Source organism: Heteronotia binoei, chromosome 1 (assembly GCF_032191835.1).
Source record: "Heteronotia binoei isolate CCM8104 ecotype False Entrance Well chromosome 1, APGP_CSIRO_Hbin_v1, whole genome shotgun sequence".
Taxonomy (NCBI): Eukaryota; Metazoa; Chordata; class Lepidosauria; order Squamata; family Gekkonidae; genus Heteronotia; species Heteronotia binoei.
The window spans coordinates 7,859,110-7,871,162 of NC_083223.1; the positions used below are offsets into that span (position 1 = coordinate 7,859,110).

At 48.7% G+C, this 12,053-nt stretch overlaps 1 protein-coding gene across 1 annotated transcript in view; it reads right to left on the reverse strand.

Annotated features, from left to right (window-relative positions):
* Positions 1-12,053, reverse strand: part of WDPCP (WD repeat containing planar cell polarity effector) — a 326,846-nt gene that overhangs the window by 137,325 nt on the left and 177,468 nt on the right. Inside the window, exon 10 of the mRNA XM_060257471.1 lies at positions 3,095-3,704. Coding sequence (XP_060113454.1) covers positions 3,095-3,704 — 610 coding nt within the window. The remainder of the gene's footprint in view (positions 1-3,094; positions 3,705-12,053) is intronic.

Sequence of the window (12,053 nt, forward strand, 5' to 3'; positions counted from 1 at the left end):
TGTTGTGAGGCAACCCGAGCCCAAGGGCAGAGTATAAGTTTAAAACAAACGGCTAGCCTAGAGAGAACTTTATATTGTGTCTTACCTACCGAACTAGCTGGAGCAACAAACTCTCAAACCCGGAACCGATTCGATGGCAGTGTGCAAGACAAATTTTTGAATCCAGTGGCACCTCGGAAGACCAACGGAGTTTTATTCAGGGCTTGTTTTGTAAAAGCCCAGCAGGAGCTCATTTGCATATTAGGCCACACACCCCGATGCCAAGCTAGCCGGAACTGCGTTCCTGGGCGTTCCTGCTTTTTTTAAAAGCTCTGGTTTTATTCAAGGTATGAGTTTTCGCCGGAAGAAGAGTGTGTGCACACAAAAGCTTATACCTTGAATAAAACTGGGTTGGCCTTAAAAGGTGCCTATAATATAGTGGGTTCCATGTAATGAAGCGATGAGGTAGCAGTGATTATAGCTCTTTTATTAGATACAGCATAGTATAGGCTGCACTAAAAAGACTCAGGAATGGAGCCAATGAACATATGAAGCTGCCTTATACTGAATCAGACACTTGGTCCATCAAAGTCAGTATTGTCTTCTCAGACTGGCAGCGGCTCTCCAGGGTCTCCAGCTGAAGTTTTTCACACCTATTTGCCTGGACCCTTTTAGTTGGAGATGCCGGGGATTGAACCTGGGACCTTCTGCTTCCCAAGCAGATGCTCTACCACTGAGCCACCGTCCCTCCCCAATAGGGCCAACAATATACAATTCAGGGTTCCTGCACAAGCATGTTATTGGATCATTCAGACCAGAAGGGGAGTCCGTGATTGGTGCAGGGCAGCAGGGGTTTGGATCCTGTTGCCCGTTGTTCCCAAGTCCCCAAGCTCCGTTCTTATGGCTCCAATGAGCCAGGCAGGAACACTCTATTCAGTCCTCACTTGAGTCCTCATACACAACAGTGCCAATGGACTCAGACTTCGTCCTGCTACTTCAGACCAATACGGCTGCCCACCTGATAACTTTTAACAGAGGAAGTCAACGTCTTCCCATTTAGGTGACTGGCTTCTCTTGGGTGGTACGTTTCTGAGTGACCTGCGTTGGCAGGAGAGGAGACAGCCCAGTCGTTGCCTAATTGATTTGGGAACGGTGCCCAGGGAGACAAGTCCAATTAAGCTTCCGAGCCCGGCAATTAGCGGAAAGGCCCCCCGAGTCCCCGCACTGAGAGCCTGTTTGTCTCTGTAAGAACACAAATGTGCTGGAGATAGGAAAGGGGAAAGCGGCACTTGCTGGAAAGCTGCTGTGCGTAGAAACCACAAGGGAGAACCAAAGGAAAACAAGGTAGAGGCAAGCAGAGGGGCCTTCAGTTTGACAGGTGAGTGGGTAATTTAGGAACACAGACATCACGCAGGAGCACATCAAAGAACGCTTCTTTAATTAGCATTCGATACAGATGTCTACGACTGTTAAAACACACTGCTGGACAAAATGGGGGCTCAAGCTTTCCTCCCCGCTTCAGACTTTCTTGAGTAACAAGGACAATTTCTTTCCCAAAGAACTTAAATGCAAGCTTTTCCCCACATTTCCCCCCCACACACACACACACATAAGTTCTGGCCCCGCATTGCTTCAGTTTATTCTTGATTTCCATGTGGATATTTGTCATGTTAGTTTTCACCTTTTTAAAAAATTTTCCAGTTACTTTGAGACCACTTTAACCCCCATCTTTTTTTTTTTTAAATGAAAGATGATTTTGGTTTCCTTTTTTCTCGTTTCTAATCAGGGTTGGGGTTTTTTGTAGCAGGAACTCATTTGCATATTAGGCCACACACCCCTGATGTAGCCAACCCTCCTGGAGCTTACAGTAGGTCCTATAAGAAGAGCCCTGTAAGCTCTTGGAGGATTGGCTACATCAGGGGTGTGTGGCCTAATATGCAAAGGAGTTCCTGCTATAACGCCCCCCGCCCCGTATTAAATTAACAGTGGTGAGAGATGGTAAAAGGGCCAGTTTGTGGCAGAATGAGGATTTGAACCTGGGTCTTTTTGCTCTAGTTAATTCCTCCCACTGTTGATTCAATGCAGTATAAGTTAGCTGGAGAAGGGGTGTGTGTTAATTGCTGGTATGGCATAGTGGCTAGAATGCTGGAATAGAATCTTGGGAGACCCAGGTCAGAATCCCCACTTCTACCACGAAAGCTCGCTGGGTGCTCCTGAGTCTGTCACAAACTCTCAGACTCACCTACCTCACAAGATGGTTTTGTGAGAAAGTAACTGTAACTACATGAGATCCAGTTTGGTGTAGTGGTTAAGTTCTGGACTCTTATCTGGGAGAACCGGGTTTGATTCCCTATTCTTCCACTTGCACTTGCTGGAATGGCCTTGGGTCAGCCATAGCTCTTCCAAGGGTTGTCCTTGCAAGGGCAGCTTCTGGGAGAGCTCTCTCAACCCCACCCACCTCACAAGGTGTCTGTTGTGGGGGAGGAAGGTAAAGGAGATTGTGAGCCGCTCTGAGACTATTCAGATTGGAGGGCGGTATATAAATCCAATATCTTCATCTACCTCACAGGGTGTCTGTTGGGGGTGGGGGGAGGTAAAGGAGATTGTGAGCCGCTCTGAGACTCTTGGGAGTGGAGGGCGGGATATAAATCCAATATCTTCATCTACCTCACAGGGTGTCTGTTGTGGGGGGGCGGAAGGTAAAGGAGATTGTGAGCCACTCTGAGACTCTTTGGAGTGGAGGGCGGGATATAAATCCAATATCTTCATCTACCTCACAGGGTGTCTGTTGTGGGGGGGGGGGAGGTAAAGGAGATTGTGAGCCGCTCTGAGAATCTTCAGAGTGGAGGGCGGGATATAAATCCAATATCTTCATCTACCTCACAGGGTGTCTGTTGTGGGGGGGGGGCGGGTAAAGGAGATTGTGAGCCACTCTGAGACTCGGAGTGGAGGGCAAGATATAAATCCAATATCATCATCATCATCATCTTCTTCTCTATGTCCTAAGCTGCCTTGAATCCCAAATGGGGAAACAAGCAGAATATAAATAAATAAATAAATAAATGCAAATGTCAAATATACTGTGATGTAAGGAGCAACGAATCAGTTAACTCACCAGTTTTGAAACGAAGCCCTCCAATAGGTCCTTTGTCGAACCTAAGTAACAGAAGATCATGTACGTCCACCCCATCCGTGCTTTGGGATGGAACCTGAGGGGCAGCCCACTGCATCTGGACGAGACTGCTGGAGATATCGAAATGTTCGCTCAGCTGCAATGTGGCTTTGGAGGAGAAGTCTTCCGCCAGGAGTTGCACTTTAAGGGGGGACAGTGCAATGTCAAACAGCTGGAGCTCCCCTTGCGAACTCCCCACGAGGATCAGGGCCCCACCAGGATGGCAGCACATCAAGGAAGGCAAGACTTCCGCCTCCGCAATGAGAGTCACTTGGCGGTAGGATTCATACAGGATGACCGACGAATCTTCGCACCCCAGGATGAGTTTGTCTTCTGTGTGGCTCCTGCAACAGCTGATGGCCTTTGACCTTAGGGGTATTTTGGTGACTGCCACGCACTGAACTTTATTCCTGACGTATTCGTAGACGCAACTGTCGGCCATGGGCTCCTGGTCCGTGCCGAGCGAATGTTCCACAGTACGAACCTGATAAGGCTGGTTGAGGCTGAAACTTGCATCGAGCGGATCTCCTTCGGTACGAACGTAACTCAGAACCTGAAAGGCAAGCCAACAGTGTTATAATTCATGCCGTCCCATGTTAAAGGGTTCGAAATATATAACGGCTGGTAATAAATTCTTCAAACTAGAATTGCATTGATTAGCTTTATTATAAAAGCACTGCTCGCAAGCCTGGCGAACACGCAGAGGAAATATCCTATTCCTGGGAACGGTATCTACACGAGGAGGACTCCATCCTACTTGGATTTATCAGCATTGAGCAACTGATGCACTAATATCGATGGACAAAATAATTGAGCACCTTTTGCCATTTTAGAGACTGTGAACAACTGGAGCCCTTTCCACTTTTGGAAATTATCTTGACTATATGGTACCGATCGTTTGAGTGTGCGGTTGTATTGTGAGACAGTAAAGATTTTGTGACACTCCTATGTGTTTATTTTGCACAACTGTTTAACTTGCTACCAGTGTTCCCTCGAAGCCGAGTTAGCATGAGCTAGCTCACAGAGTTTTAGCCTCCGGCTCACACCTTTTTGTCTTCGCTCAGGAAGATGAAGAAGAAGAAGATATTGGATTTATATCCCGCCCTCCACTCCGAAGAGTCTCAGAGCAGTTCACAATCTCCTTTACCTTCCTCCCCCACAACAGACACCCTGTGAGGTGGGTGGGGCTGGAAAGGGCTCTCACAGCAGCTGCCCTTTCAAGGACAACCTCTGCCAGAGCTATGGCTGACCCAAGGCCATGCCAGCAGGTGCAAGTGGAGGAGTGGGGAATCAAACCCGGTTCTCCCAGATAAGAGTCTGCACACTTAACCACTACACCAAACTGGATAACCCCAGGGCACACTAATTGATGCAGCCGCTCACAACTTGAATGCCAATAGTTCACGAAGTAGAATTTTTGCTCACAAGATTATGCAGCCTAGAGGGAATATTGCCACTCTCGCCTACTGTGCTGCCACTTATCTTGGTTTTACTCAAGAGAAGTAGCAGCATAAATTTAATGACATGACGGGCTATCGGGACCACAGAGGAACTATTACAAGCACAACAGAAAACCTCTCCCCGTGCAAAAAATCAAAGGCAACCAGACCAGTGTATATCAACACTCCATATTCGGTATTAATTCAAAATTCAGTATAAATAATGTGTCCATAGAAATAATGAGAAATTGTACAACAAATCAACATCCACGATAAGCTACTCTTATTCCTACTGACTCTTTCTTGGTGAACAATGTCCACACCAATTGATGGTCTTAACTGAAGTCTGACGCTCATAAAAAAACAGTCCTTAGGTCGTTTCGAGGCTTAAAGCTCTTCTTCCAGGGACGTCAGTGTACTGTACAGTAGGTAAGTGGTGTCAAGATACACCTTCCGACACTCTGTATGTCTCAATTCATTTTGCCTTTTTCATGCATTCGTAATGCATTATGCTGAAATATCTCTGCTAATCTCATTGACATCTGTTCTCCAGATTGGACTCTGAGAGCCTGAGAAAATAGTTCCTTATCTGACTCGGTTGTCCAAAACAAATAAAAGACCGAGGCATCTTTCACGTTGCCTTAAAAATCCACTTGAGTTGCCCAATGTTAGCGTGTTTTTTTGCTTGAGTTCAGACAACAACATAAACATCCCGCTGTTGTCTCTGTTGCTTCAGACGAACATGTCTGCCCACCGGGATCATATCTTCCTTGTTCCCCCCTGACCCGGTTCCTAATAAAACTGGTTTTCTCCTGTGCTTTCTTCCCCAAAGGGAAACGTATTTGCTCACAAGCTCAACTAAGTTTTTCGCACGGGTGATTTCCAGCACAACCCAACTGCTCAGCAGGGGATGGGTGGGTTTTTTTGGTGTTTTTTTTTTAAATTTCCATCCCAGCAGAGAAATATTTCAACAATGGAAGGTACCTGTGTTAAAACAAGCCATCATTCACACTGGGATCACCTTCCTCTGAATGTCTGTGTGTGTGTGTGCATGTCCACGTGTGCACCTGTTCTCCCCTTCCCCCGCTTCTTTTCCTTTTTTTGCTCAAAAAAGCCGGGATATCCTGTCCTTATTTATTTATTTATATTTATATCCCAACCGTACCAAGCGGGCTCAGGGCGGATTCCATCGTACCTTTATAACAGTTAAGAATCACATTTAAAATCCACAGATGAAAAACCTCTAAAAAATTCAGCAAAATAATCAGTGCCTCAGCATAGACCAACAGATACGGATGGTCGTTTCAGGGCCCTAGGGCAGGGGTGCTCCAACTGCCGCTTGGGAGCCACGTGTGGCTCTTTCACACATATTGTGTGGCTCTTGAAGGGCCCCCCGCCACGCCATCAGCTTGCTTGGAGAAGGCGTTTCTCTAGGGTTGCCAAGTCCAATTAAAGAAAAATCTGGGGACTTTGGGGGTGGAGCCAGGAGACTTTGGGGGTGGAGCCAGGAGACATTGGGGTGGAGCCAAGAACAAGGATGTGAAAAGCATAATTGAACTCCAAGGGAGTTCTGGCCATCACATTTAAAGGGACAGCACACCTTTTAAAATTCCTTTCTTCCATAGGAAATAATGAAGTATAGGGGCACCATCTTTTGGGGCTCATAGAATTGGACCCTCTGGTCCAATCATTTTGAAACTTGGGGGGTATTTTGGGGAGAGGCACTAGATGTTATACTAAAAATTTGGTGCCTCTACCTCAAAAAATAGCCCCCCCAGAGCCCCCAATACCAACAGATGAATTCCCTATTATTCCCTATGGGAATCGTTCTCCATAGGGAATAATAGAATGCCCAGTAGACATTTCCCTCCCCCCCACGCTTTCTAAAAGGGGGGAGGGCCTCCAAACCAGGGAATCCCCTGCCCCCTCCCTCACACACACACACACACTTACCAGATCTTCTTCCGGAGAACTCTTGCTGTGAAAGTGAAAGCAAAAGAAAGGGCGGGGCTGTTCTCCCAAGCCCTTTCTGCTCCCTGCCCAGCCTTAAAGCGGCAGACATTTTACAAACGGCTCAGGAGCTCTATAATGAAGCCTACAGGTATGTTCTCCCCCCCCTCCACCCCCCCCCCACTTCCCACTTCTTGAAGACCGGGAGATGAGGCTGCAAACCCAGGGGACTCCCGCCAGAGCGGGAGGGTTGGGAAGCCTACGTTTCTCCCTTTAAATCACTTCTCCAAGCCAAGCCGGCCAGCAGCTTGGAAAATGCATTTAAAGTAAACGCTGCTTTCTTCCCACCTCTCCCTCCCTCCTCCCACCTATTTAATAAATGAATGAAATTAACTACAGAAAGAATTAGAAATATAACAGCAAATCAGGAAGACAGGTATAAAAAAGAAAGCCAGTTTGGAAACTGCAGTGGCGAGAGAATTCTAGCAGGAGCTCCTTTGCATATTAGGCCACACACCCCTGATGTAGCCAATCATATGTAGCCAAGCATCGCCAGCTTCAAGAGGGGATTAGATAAAAATATGGAGCAGAGGTCCATCAGTGGCTATTAGCCACAGTGTGTGTGTGTATATCTATATCTATATCTATATATAGATATATTGGCCACTGTGTGATACAGAGTGTTGGACTGGATGGGCCATTGGCCTGATCCAACATGGCTTCTTTTATGTTCAATCCTCCAAGAGCTTACAAGGCTCTTTTTTGTAAGCTCTTGGAGGACTGGCTACATCAGGGGTGTGTGGCCTGATATGCAAAGAATAAATTAGCCTTAATTCCTCCCTTCCTCCCTGTTGTGTGACTCCCAAGCGTCTGGGAGTTTATTCTGCACGGCTGTTACATTAAGCAAATTTGCACCTTTCTCCCCAGTGGGGAAAACCCTTCTTCTTTTTGTTACATTCTTTTAATGCTTTCATCCTAAAAATCACAACGGCCAAGGGGCTGAGCCAATAAATTATCTTTTCTGCTTCAGAGTTGCCGTTTGAGAGCGTCCTGTGATTGACACAAGAGTAAATGTACTGAAGCCAATGGGGCTATTTTCATGTAAATCTGCATGCAAGGATTTGGCACGTTCTCCATGTATTCCAAGGAGCAGAGGCAAAGCAAATGACACTGCAGAAATGGCCATATGCTACACACACACACACACACACACACAAAAGCAACGCCCATCTCACCCCAGAACAGAGGGAAACCATGTGGAGAAGTCTGAGCCAATCCCACCAATTGTGCAATCACAGGTGGAATTCTAGCAGGAGCTCCTTTGCATATTAGGCCGCACACCCCTAATGTAGCCAATCCTCCAAGAGCTTACGAGGCTCTTTTTTGTAAGCTCTTGGAGGACTGGCTACATTAGGGGGTGTGGCCTGATATGCAAAGGAGCTCCTGCTAGAATTCCACCCCTGAGTGCGATCATAGGATATGGCACAACACATGTGAAAGCGAGAAAGGCAACTGCGGTCTGAAAAATCCTTGAATTGAGCTGAAAGTGAATAAACCAGTCCCTCATTAATTTAGGGGTTCCTGGCTCAGTTCTCATGCATCATGAGATGAAACTGTGTAACCAAGATCACCTTAGTTAACACACAAGTGATTTGCAATCAGATCAGGATTATAATGACCTTGAATTGGGCTGACTCCCTGGGAGTTTCCATACATGTAAGCAGGGGTGGAATTCTAGCAGGAGCTCCTTTGCATATTAGGCCACACACCCCTGATGTAGCCAATCCTCCAAGAGCTTACAAAAATGAGCCTTGTAAGCTCTTGGGGGATTGGCTACATCAGGGATGTGTGGCCTAATATGCAAAGGAGCTCTTGCTAGAATTCCACCTCCGCATGCAAGCTTTTGTTCACCGTTTCAGAACAAATTGCTGCAGGACAACACAGGAGAGCCAACCAAATATCGGTGCAGTGACCCATAAAAGAATAAACAGGTATTGGTCTCACACAATTGTAGAGAAAGTGCAGTGCACACCATACAGCGCAGCCAAAGCAACGGGAGGGAAAAGTAATCATGTTACTGAAGACTGTCATGGTCTCTGATTGTTTGTCAAAGATGCCCCCATCCAAACCAAACTACGATTAATTGGTCCTAAGAAAGAAAAACCATTGGAGACTAGGCGCATGGAAGTTTTTAAATCAGTATTTTTCAGTTCGGGTCTATTGGACCGAAACAAATTTCCGTTATTTCAAAAAAATCCTGGATCCCAATTTGTTGTTGTTCAGTCGCACAGTCTTTGCGACCCCATGGACAAAGTCACGCCAGGCCCTCCTGTCTTCCACCATCCTCCGAAGTCTGCTCAAATTTGTGTTAGTCACATCAGTAACGCTGTCCAGCCATCTCATCTTTTGCCGTCCCCTTCTTCTTTTGCCTTCTGTCTTTCTCAGCATCAGGGTCTTCTCCAGCGAGAGCTCCCTTCTCATTGGGTGGCCAAAGTATTTGAGCTTCAGCTTCAGCATCTGACCTTCCAGGGAAGAGTCTGGGTTGATTTCCCTTAGGACTGACTGACTGGATCTTCTTGCAGTCCAAGGGACTCTCAAGAGTCTTCTCCAGCAACACAGCTCAAAAGCTGGTCCCAATACTGGTATGGTATTCAGATCTGGGATTTTTAGGAAATCCCAAATGTTGGTGGGGGGGGGCAGTGTCCAGTAGTCCTAAGAAGAAAAATACTGCTTAAAAATAAAGCCAGCTTTATCCTGGGGCTATCTTAGCTTCTCCTGCTGTAGTTTAAGCCGCTGTGCCACGCGATGCCATCAGTTGTAGATTTCTCCTTGCGCTGCAGAAGTTCCCAGGGCTGGCTTCTCTTGCAGCCTGGTTTAAACCGAGCTTTACAAGAAGCCAGCCCCAAGCTGATCCTTAGGCTGTCTTCTGCAGTCCCTTTAAAATCTGGAACCTCTAAATTTTACTTTAATTAACCTCCCCTCCCAAATATTTGCTTCTGGGCTCCATTGGTCAAACCTCCTGGGAGAATGTTGCTGAAGATTTGACGAACTTTCTGATATTTCCCCACACAAAAAATGGGGAACTAACTACTCTCAATCCCAGAGCCAGGAGGCAACTTCAGGGGAAGGCCTTGGCCTCCATGAAGCATTTGTTGGCGCTCCAGAGGCACTGGCTGGCCACTGTGTGAGGCAGGATGCTGGACTAGGTGGACCACTGGTCTGATCCAGCAGGGCTCTTCTGATGTTCTTATGAAGGCCTCGACCTCTCTGCCCTGTTGTTGGCGCTTCAGAGGAACTGGTTGGCCACTGTGTGAGGCAGGATGCTGGACTAGGTGGACCACTGGTCTGATCCAGCAGGGCTCTTCTGATGTTCTTATGAAGGCCTCGGCCTCTCTGCCCTGTTGTTGGCCCTCCAGAGGAACTGGTTGGCCACTGTGTGAGGCAGGATGCTGGACTAGGTGGACCACTGGTCTGATCCAGCAGGGCTCTTCTGATGTTCTTATGAAGGCCTCGGTCTCTCTGCCCTGTTGTTGGCCCTTCAGAGGAACTGGTTGGCCACTGTGTGAGGCAGGATGCTGGACTAGGTGGACCACTGGTCTGATCCAGCAGGGCTCTTCTTATGTTCTTATGAAGGCCTCGGCCTCTCTGCCCTGTTGTTGGCCCTCCAGAGGAACTGGCTGGCCACTGTGTGAGGCAGGATGCTGGACTAGGTGGACCACTGGTCTGATCCAGCAGGGCTCTTCTGATGTTCTTATGAAGGCCTCGGCCTCTCTGCCCTGTTGTTGGCCCTCCAGAGGAACTGGTTGGCCACTGTGTGAGGCAGGATGCTGGACTAGGTGGATCACTGGTCTGATCCAGCAGGGCTCTTCTGATGTTCCTAATGAAGGCCTTGGCCTCTATGCCGTTGTTGGCTCTCCAAAGGAACTGGTTGGCCACTGTGTGAGACAGGATGCTGGACCAGATGGACCCTCACTGGTCTGATCCAGCAGGGCTCTTCTGATGTTCTTATGAAGGCCTCGGTCTCTCTGCCCTGTTGTTGGCCCTTCAGAGGGAAGGTCTTGGCCTCCATGAAGCATTTGTTGGCGCTCCAGAGGCACTGGCTGGCCACTGTGTGAGGCAGGATGCTGGACTAGGTGGACCACTGGTCTGATCCAGCAGGGCTCTTCTGATGTTCTTATGAAGGCCTCGGCCTCTCTGCCCTGTTGTTGGCCCTCCAGAGGAACTGGTTGGCCACTGTGTGAGGCAGGATGCTGGACTAGGTGGACCACTGGTCTGATCCAGCAGGGCTCTTCTGATGTTCTTATGAAGGCCTCGACCTCTCTGCCCTGTTGTTGGCGCTTCAGAGGAACTGGTTGGCCACTGTGTGAGGCAGGATGCTGGACTAGGTGGACCACTGGTCTGATCCAGCAGGGCTCTTCTGATGTTCTTATGAAGGCCTCGGCCTCTCTGCCCTGTTGTTGGCCCTCCAGAGGAACTGGTTGGCCACTGTGTGAGGCAGGATGCTGGACTAGGTGGACCACTGGTCTGATCCAGCAGGGCTCTTCTGATGTTCTTATGAAGGCCTCGGTCTCTCTGCCCTGTTGTTGGCCCTTCAGAGGAACTGGTTGGCCACTGTGTGAGGCAGGATGCTGGACTAGGTGGACCACTGGTCTGATCCAGCAGGGCTCTTCTTATGTTCTTATGAAGGCCTCGGCCTCTCTGCCCTGTTGTTGGCCCTCCAGAGGAACTGGCTGGCCACTGTGTGAGGCAGGATGCTGGACTAGGTGGACCACTGGTCTGATCCAGCAGGGCTCTTCTGATGTTCTTATGAAGGCCTCGGCCTCTCTGCCCTGTTGTTGGCCCTCCAGAGGAACTGGTTGGCCACTGTGTGAGGCAGGATGCTGGACTAGGTGGATCACTGGTCTGATCCAGCAGGGCTCTTCTGATGTTCCTAATGAAGGCCTTGGCCTCTATGCCGTTGTTGGCTCTCCAAAGGAACTGGTTGGCCACTGTGTGAGACAGGATGCTGGACCAGATGGACCCTCACTGGTCTGATCCAGCAGGGCTCTTCTGATGTTCTTATGAAGGCCTCGGTCTCTCTGCCCTGTTGTTGGCCCTTCAGAGGGAAGGTCTTGGCCTCCATGAAGCATTTGTTGGCGCTCCAGAGGCACTGGCTGGCCACTGTGTGAGGCAGGATGCTGGACTAGGTGGACCACTGGTCTGATCCAGCAGGGCTCTTCTGATGTTCTTATGAAGGCCTCGGCCTCTCTGCCCTGTTGTTGGCCCTCCAGAGGAACTGGTTGGCCACTGTGTGAGGCAGGATGCTGGACTAGGTGGACCACTGGTCTGATCCAGCAGGGCTCTTCTGATGTTCTTATGAAGGCCTCGACCTCTCTGCCCTGTTGTTGGCGCTTCAGAGGAACTGGTTGGCCACTGTGTGAGGCAGGATGCTGGACTAGGTGGACCACTGGTCTGATCCAGCAGGGCTCTTCTGATGTTCTTATGAAGGCCTCGGCCTCTCTGCCCTGTTGTTG